Genomic DNA, 9,233 nt, shown 5'->3' on the forward strand with positions numbered 1-9,233 from the left:
TTTGACCAACTTTCAAGCTCACTCAAAGGAGTTATTAATCTTCTTTTAAAGAGTGTGAAATGACAGAAGAATTCAATTATTTTGACGGTATTTAATTTAATGAATGAAACGTTAGGCCACCCTCTCCATCTTATTAATTGAATATTAGAGTATGTGTTTAAACTAATACGTTTATTAATGGACAAACTTTTTGGTGAGTGTATTTGAGACGAAATTAATAAAGTCCTTTTTATTTTTTTGTGTGGATTAAGAATTAATAGTGGGAATTTCCACTTCGGAGGGTTGCCAATTGTGTGTGCCTTATGAATGACAGCCAATGAGTAGTTGCAGAAGGTGAATGTTGTAGTTAAGCTAGCATAAATGGTTGAAAATGATAAGCAAGAAGTAGTTGGAGAGGTAACCTCGAGATCTGTGCTAGGATAGCAGAGATTCCGTTTGCTTCACGAAGAAGCTCAAACATTATTCTTTATTTCTTTTGAAAAGAAAAGTTTTTTCCTTCCTACTGCTTTGTTTTTTCCTACCGGTACCACCAGCTGCTGCTGCTGCAGAGGGAAGTAAAAAGAATAATCTGATTTTGCAAAGTAAACAAAATGCCGTACGTCGGAGTAGCAAGTTTAGAGGGGAATTGTAAGGCACAAGACTTCGACCTTTTTTCTCAATTCTCAACCGTTATATATTAAGCTCTCACCCATTTTCTTCATTGCAGTAGAGTTCACCATTATTCAAGGTATACTCTTTCCCCTATTATTTCAACTCTCTACTACCTTTGCTTACATTAGTGTTGATACTCCATTTTTCAAGGCACACCCCTCTGGCTCTGGCCATAGATTGTGTGTGGTAAGTGTTGGTTCATCAAATTTACTCATTATTTCAACTTCATTCAAACATGTTTTCACTCATGTCCTAAACGCCACAAAGTGTCCTTTGCTCTACGGGGAATTAATTGTCTCTTCATTTCATACTGTGATGGGGATATTTTCCATATATCTAACTTCTCTGCCACATTTTTGTTTACCATTGTTACTAGGTGATGCAAATGGATGACATACAAAGTTGATATCTTATGGCAACTTGAGTTGACTTGGCAAGTCCAGGAGCAAATAGATTTAAATGATGAAGCTACACCCAATAATAGATCTACTTCCTCTTTCTCTCTTCCTATTTTTGCTCCTCTTCCCAAATGTTATTGCTGACCTTAGCTCAGATAGACAAGCACTACTTGACTTTGCTTCTGCAGTACCTCATCTTCGAAACTTCAAGTGGAACACTAACTCTTCCATTTGCACATGGCATGGCGTAAGTTGCAGCTCAGATGGCACTCGTGTAGTTGCACTTCGGCTTCCTGGTATTGGACTTTATGGTCCTATTCCAGACAATACCATAGGAAGACTGGATGCACTAACAACCCTCAGCCTTCATTCCAATGCCCTCACTGGAAATCTTCCTTCAGACATCATCTCTATTCCGTCCCTCCATTTCATATTTATACAACAAAACAAATTTTCTGGTGAAATACCTTCTTCTCTATCTCTACAGCTTAACTTCATTGATCTCTCTTTCAACTCCTTCTCAGGGGAAATTCCAACAACAATTCAAAATCTGACACATCTTACTGGTTTAAACCTACAAAACAACTCCCTCACAGGATCCATTCCTAATGTAAACCTACCAAGGCTTATGCAATTGAATATGAGTAATAATGAACTCAATGGTTCAATTCCACCATCCCTTGCAAAGTTTTCTGCTTCTTCATTTCAAGGAAATTCTCTATTATGTGGACAACCCTTGACTCAATGCCCTTCTTTTGCGCCTTCACCGTCTCCATTCCCTTCAATTCCACCTTCTCCTTTGAGTCTAACACCACCATCTCGTTCTCCGAGCGTCCTGCCAGCCTCACCAACAATTCCTGAAAACCATAAAGGCAAGAAAAGCTTGAGTACACGGGTTATCATTGGCATTGTTGTAGGAGGTGTTGGAGGGATCCTATGTCTAGCTGTGTTGATTTTCTTGTGTTGTATGAAGCGATATTATACTAAGAGAGGTGTACAGCAAAGAAAAGACTTTAATGGAGGAGGAAGTCCGAAGCAAACAGAGGACTTCAGTAGTGGAGTACAAGCAGCTGAAAAGAACAAATTGGTTTTCTTTGAGGGTTGTTCTTTCAATTTTGACCTTGAAGATTTGTTGAGAGCCTCAGCTGAGGTTTTGGGTAAAGGGAGCTATGGAACAACCTACAAGGCCATCTTGGAGGAGGGAACGACTGTTGTTGTGAAACGGCTGAAGGAAGTTGTTGTTGGGAAACGAGAGTTTGACCAACAGATGGAGACAATTGGCACTGTGGATCAGCATCGAAATGTTGTTGCTCTTCGTGCTTATTACTTTTCCAAAGATGAAAAACTTCTTGTCTATGATCATGTACTGGCAGGCAGTTTATCCACTCGAATGCATGGTAACATTCTTCCTTCTTTTGTCCTCCCATTCTTTTAGCTGTCATACCCATCCAGGTGCTTGGGAATATCCTTAGTTACTAAGACTGGCAAGAAAATCAGCTGTAAAAGTTGCACGAGATCATAGATTCCGAATGTGAAATGAAGTACCTATATTCTTTAGAAAAGCCCCTAGACAAGCATTATAAATAAACACTCCTGAAATAGGCATGCAAGTTTGTCTTGAAGACTTTATAACATGTGATATTGGTTTCATGCACTAATAGTTCTCCATATTATTTTGAAGCAAGATGCAACTTGCAAGTTGTTGAATGTCAGATTAGTTGTTCGGTGCTATACATAATTTTCAAACTGTTTACAAGAAAGTTCTTTTCTTTCATTGCTCCTTGTTTATTGATTATAGGCAACAAGGACTTGGGAAGAACACTGGATTGGGAATCTAGATTGAGGATTGCCCATGGAGCTGCAAGTGGTATTGCCCATATCCATGCTGTTTCTGGTGGCAAATTAATTCATGGAAATATCAAGTCATCCAATGTGCTTCTCACCCACGATAATAATGGATGCATCTCAGATGTTGGTCTTATACCTTTAATGGGTTTTCCTACTATCCCATCAAGGAGTGCAGGATATAGAGCACCCGAGGTGATAGAGACCAAGAAATGCACTCAGAAATCCGATGTTTACAGCTTTGGTGTTCTGCTTCTTGAGCTCCTTACTGGGAAAGCACCAGTGCAGCCACCTGGCCATGATGAGGTGGTAGACTTACCAAGATGGGTGCAGTCTGTTGTGAGGGAGGAATGGACTGCTGAGGTATTTGATGCTGAGCTCATCAAGTTTCAAAATATCGAAGACGAAATGGTGCAGATGCTGCAGATTGCAATGACTTGTGTGGCAAACGTGCCTGAAACAAGGCCTGACATGAGTCAAGTTGTCCAGATGATTGAAGATATCCAACAAATTGATTCTGGAAACAGGCCATCATCTGAAGATAACAAGTCTAGGAGCCCAACTAGTCCAACGCCATGATAACTCATGCATTTCTTACTACTCAATTCTATTACCAAATGTGTATTTGAACGTCTTTTCTTGTTTTTAAGTATAATTCAGACCTTTTAGATACTATCATTCTTCATCACTGCCTATATCTAAAAATTCAATCCTATTATGTCTAGCTCCACTTTTATTTTCAAATCAAAAAGACACAAACTTATTTTACCATAGCACTTGTTGATTTGATCTTGATCTTGATAAACTCCATTAATGGAGCTTTGAGTTATGCAGAAGAAGAAGTAATTGAACAGAAAATATCTTCTATTGAGTATGAAGTTAGTTACAATCTGAGGAGTATATATAGCATACACTTAACATGTGTGTGTAGCTGCTATTAGGAATGTTCTAGAACTAACTACCTCTAACTAACTTTTAACCCACTGTAACTAACACACTAGGCTAACCATGACAACTTGTTTAACTATACACTCTAGTTAACACTCCCCCTCAGGCTCATGGTCTAAACATGTTAGCAACTCCAGTCTTGTTCAGCAGCACTTGATATTGTACTTTACCTAGGCTTTTTGTGAGCAAGTCAACCAATTGATCCTTGGTATGAACTCTGTCTTCAGCATTCCTCGACATATTTTTCCCTCAGAAAATGACAATCTATGTCGATATGTTTAGTTCTTTCATGAAATGTAGGATTTGTTGCAATTTGGATTGCAGCCTTACTATCACACATCATCTTCACAGGTAATTCAATATTAACACCAAGTTTTTTGAATAGCCCCACTAGCCAAGTGATCTCTGCTGCACAATTTGCCATACTTCTAAATTCTGACTCAACTGAACTTCTAGAAACTGTTTCTTGTTTCTTCGACTTCTAAGAAATCAATGCTCCTCCAAGTTTAACTAGGTAACCACTGACAGACCTCCTAGTTTCAAGGCATGCTCCCCAATCTGAGTCACAATAAGCAAGCAACTCAGTTGTATCTTCAACTGGCATTAACAGTCCAAGACCTAGGCTTCTTTTAAGTATCTAACCACCCTTAGTGTTGCCTCCATATGAGATTCTTTAGGACAGTGCATGAACAAACTTAACACCTGAACTGGAAATGCTATATCATGTCTAGTCATAGTGAGGTAAAGTAATCTCCCCATCGGACTGTGATAACTGCTTGGATTCTGCATCATAGGCTCATTTGTTTTGTAATATAGACTCATCATAGACAGAGGTTAACTTCTAATTTTGCTCAAGAGGTGTTCCTGCAGGCTTTGCTCCCCCTAGACCACATTCAACTATTAGTTCTAGTGCATATTTCCTTTGAGACATATGAATTCCTTTACTGGATCTAGCAAACTCAATTCCTAGAAAGAACTTGAGTTCAATCTTTCATCTTAAACTTCTTCTGAAGATCCCTTTTTGTGTCATTTATAAGACTTTGATTGCTACCAGTTATAAGTAGATCATCTACATACACCAATACAATAAGTATATCACTTGCAACCTGCCTGGTAGAGAGTGAATAATCATAGCGGCTTTGATAGAAACCCAACTAAACTAACGACTCAGTCAACTTTAGGTTCCATTGTCTAGGAGCTTGTTTGAGGCCATATAGTGACTTGTGTAGTTTGCAGACTTTAGTATCATTCTCCCCCTGTCTAGCAAACCCATCTGGAATGGACATGTACACTTCTTCAAGAAGATCCCATTAAAAAAGGCATTGTGGACATCCATTTGGTGAATGAACCAGCTTTGGAAGCAGACAAAGCCACTATGGACCTGACAATAACCATCTTTGCAACTGTAATCTAAGCCCTCTTGTTGACTAAAGCCTTAAGCAACCAACCTGGCTTTCAACCTCTCAACCTCTCATGTGGACTTATATTTAACCTTATAGACCCATTTATAACCAATGAGCTTCTTACCAGGAGGTAAGTCCACCATGCTCTAAGTGTTATTAGCTTCGAGGGCAGAAATCTCAAGTGCCATAGCTTAAACCCATTAAGGATCAAGTGTTGCATCCTTATAGGAGAATGGTTCAATAATAGCTGAATAAGCAGACAGACTAGAAGCATACAAAGGAGACACATGATCATAGGTCAGGTGATTAGACAAGGGGAAGGAACATAAGTTAATTGTTTTGGTAGTGACAAAGTCATGAAGCCATAGGGGAGGCTTACTGGTTCTAGAGGATTTTCTTGGAGGAGCAATAGGGTCACTAGGAGGAGACTCAATCGAGCTAAAAGGAGAACAAGGAGAACTATGGAGTGAAATAGAGGGTGAGGAACTAGAAAAGTCAAGAGGTTGACTTGTAGGTATAGGAATATGTAGTGGTGGATTATCAGGAGGAATCATGCTCAGGACTGGAAAGATAGGATTAGATGAGGCTTGAAGATATTTGAAAGGAAACACTTCCTCTTTGAAGCCAATATGTCTATTGAAAAATAGAGATTTGGAGTGCAAATCATAAAAAACATAACCCTTTTGAGTTAAAGAATACCCATCATGACAACATGTATAGCTTTAGGAGAGAATTTGTCAAAAACCTTGGGACAAGTAGCAAAGCATAATCATCCAAAGGTCTTGATATGAGAGAGGGAAAGAGGTTGTGAATAGAGTATTTCAAAGGGGGTTTTAAACTTCAGCAACTTAGAGGGAAGTCTGTTTAGGAGGTATACAGATGTGTTAACACATTCCCCCCAGAATTTTAAAGGAATAGAAGCCTGGAACCTAAGGGATCTTGCCATATCAAGAATTGTTTTGTGCTTCCTTTCAGCAACTTCATTATGTTGCGGAGTGTAGACACATGTACTCTGATGGAAAATACCAAGAGTAGACATGAGTGACTGAAAAACTCACTTCTATTATCAATTATTAAAGCTTTAATGGTGGTAAAAAAACAGATTTTTAACTTGAGTGACAAAATTCCTCAGCACCACTATTGTATCAGACTTAGAAGACATAAGAAACACCCATGTATATCTTGAAAAATCATCAACAATGGTTACAAAGTACCTCATTCAATTGTGAGTAGGTATCCTGTAAGGACCCTAGGTATCACAATGAACTAATTCAAATACAGACTTAGACAAATGAGTGCTTAAAGGAAAGGATAGTTTAGATTGTTTAGCTAATGGACAGACAATACAAGGATTAGAAGTTGCAACATCTGTAAGACTAATGCTAGAAGACTTCTTTATTACATCTAGAGGAGCATGACCTAATCTCCTATGCCACAAGGAGATAGACTCAGAAGAACCAACTAAATTAACACTACTTGTTGGTGATTGAACAGGAGCTAGACTGCTTAGACCTTCTTTAAGAACATAGAGGCATTGATCTTCTCTACCAATCCCCTTGACCTATCCATTGGAGAGATCCTGAAAGATACAAAATTCAGGAAAGAATACAACCATACAATTAAGGTCTTAGGTAAGTTGTGAGACAAATAGAAGGTTGCATTTAAATCAGGTATAAACATTGCATTGTCAATAGTATAATGACTATTAACTTTAGTAGTACCAACATGAGACACTGAAACTACATCTCCAGTGGGTAGGTTAGCTTGTCTCCTTTCAGATTTAGGTACTACTTTGACCCTATTTAAGAGTCCAAGATGAGAGGTCATGTGGTTAGATGCTCCAATATCAATTATCCACTCCTTATGGACATATTGTGACACTAAAACATAAAGGGAGCTACTTGCAGCTGCAGCTTTAGTGGCATGTTCTCCTCCATTATCACTGCCTTTGGACAACATCGGCAAGATCTAAGTGTATTGATCTTGTGTGAAGAAAGCAGCAGGGGATGAGGGAATCATGTTGTTGGCTTTAATGTTATTGTGAGATGTGATTGCATTCATACCTGCAGACTGAGCAACATCAACATTATTATCATAGGAACCACTATTAGCACCCTTCTTCTTAGATCTCCAAACAACCGGATATCCTTTAACCTTAAAGCATTGATCCTTAGTGTGACCTCTGTATCCACACACTTCACATATAAGGAGAGATTTTTGAGGTTTCTGTGGCTTTTGTTGATTGTTATAGTGACCTCTTCCTGATTGATCATCTCCACCTGGAGGTAGACCAAAGTGAGCTCCACCATAGTTGATAGAATGAGTAGGACCACTACTACCTTTCTGACTGAATATAGTTATGCTTTCAATCACTCTGGAATTAGCACTATCATGAGGCAATATCCTCTGACTCTCATGATCAACAATGAGGGAGAAGGCTTTGTTCAAGGTAGGAGTTGGAGTCTGCATCAGAATCTGACCTCTAGCTGCAGAATAAAACTCATTAATCCCCATAAGAAACTCTAGTAGTCTTTGATATTCAAAGTGCTCCTTAAACTTGACAGACTCAACACATGAACACCCTGGGTATGGCATAATAGAGTCAAACTCATTCCACAATCCTTTCAGAGTAGTATAGTAGTCTGTCACAAACATTGTACCCTGAGTAAGACTATGAATCTCTCTGTGTAATTGAAAAACATGTGCACCATTGATTTTATCAAACCTTTCCTTCAAATCACACCATACTTTGTGAGCATTACCCCCGTATACTACACTACTCAGCAGACCAGGTCTAACGACATTCATAATCCAAGATAAAACTATAGCATTACATTTTCCCAAATATCAAGCAGTTTAGGTGCAAACTGAGATTTAGGAAATCTTCCATCAACAAAACCTAGATTACTTTTACCTAAGAGTCTAATTCTTATGGATTTGCTCCAGATTGCATAATTCTCAGAGCCAGTAAGTTGTAAGGAGATTAATGAGCTACTTGAAGTATCACTCGGTTGAAGATATAGAGGATGATTATGGTCAATAGTTGGAGCTATGTAGCTGATTCCAGGAGCTACATGAGTTGAATTCGAATTGAGATTGTCAGCTTCTAAGGACCCTGATCCATCTTCAGTTGTGACTACCATTGATGAGCAATCTATTTTCTGATTCTAGATCGTTTGATGAGGAATATGCTTATTCACGATTCTACTGGAGACACAACTGAGAACCTAAGCACTACTCTATGCTGGACAACGAATCTACTAGCCTCAAAATTGACAAGGCTCTGATACCATGATAAACTCCATTAATGGAGCTTTGAGTTATGCAGAAGAAGAAGTAATTGAACATAAAATATCTTCTATTGAGTATGAAGTTAGTTACAATCTGAGGTGTATATATAGAATACACTTAACATGTGTGTGTAGCTGCTATTAGGAAGGTTCTAGAACTAAATACCTCTAACTAACTTTTAACCAACTGTAACTAACAATGCTGAGTAGGCTAACCATGACAGCTTGTTTAACTATACACTCTAGTTAATAGGTCTAATGACAAAATGTACAGTTTTTTACACCCAATTGCACCCTTTTAGCCAACTAATTCATTTTCTCTAGCCCCCAAAAATAACTCTTGTACTTCACTTTTCGGACATGAGGAGTTCATAGTCCACGTTTGAATTCACTTTTTCAAAATGATATGTTTAGTTTCGAAATCTTAAATTCACTTTTTGGAAAAGACAAGTCTGAAGCTATTTACTCCCTCCGTCCACTATTGTTTGTCAAGTAAACTAAAGATAGTTGTCCAAAATTAATTGTCAATTTAAACAATCAAAAAACAATTATTCACTTTTTAGGGAGCTGATTATTCCATATTTAAATAGTTCAGGGGGTAATAGGACCCCCGTATAGAATACATGTGTAGTTGAGAATTGGCTAATAGGTTGATGAGTATTTGGCTATTTTCTCATATAATTATAATTAAAAATCGC

The 9,233-nt window shown here is 38.2% G+C and overlaps 1 protein-coding gene across 3 annotated transcripts; it reads left to right on the top strand.

Annotated features, from left to right (window-relative positions):
* Positions 1–262: 262 nt before the first annotated feature.
* Positions 263–3,577, top strand: LOC125871849 (probable inactive receptor kinase At5g58300). 3 transcript variants are annotated; one of them, XM_049552537.1, is made up of 3 exons: positions 263–837; positions 1,028–2,446; positions 2,848–3,577. In XM_049552537.1, exons 2-3 carry the CDS (start codon positions 1,111–1,113, stop codon positions 3,471–3,473), a joined length of 1,962 nt encoding a protein of 653 aa, XP_049408494.1. In that variant the 5' UTR covers positions 263–837; positions 1,028–1,110; the 3' UTR covers positions 3,474–3,577. The 3 variants fall into 3 exon arrangements, with proteins under 3 accessions (XP_049408494.1, XP_049408493.1, XP_049408495.1); XM_049552536.1 differs by having other exon boundaries at positions 263–727; XM_049552538.1 differs by having other exon boundaries at positions 267–396.
* Positions 3,578–9,233: the final 5,656 nt, after the last annotated feature.

This window comes from Solanum stenotomum, chromosome 7, assembly GCF_019186545.1.
Source record: "Solanum stenotomum isolate F172 chromosome 7, ASM1918654v1, whole genome shotgun sequence".
In the NCBI taxonomy this organism is placed as follows: Eukaryota; Viridiplantae; Streptophyta; class Magnoliopsida; order Solanales; family Solanaceae; genus Solanum; species Solanum stenotomum.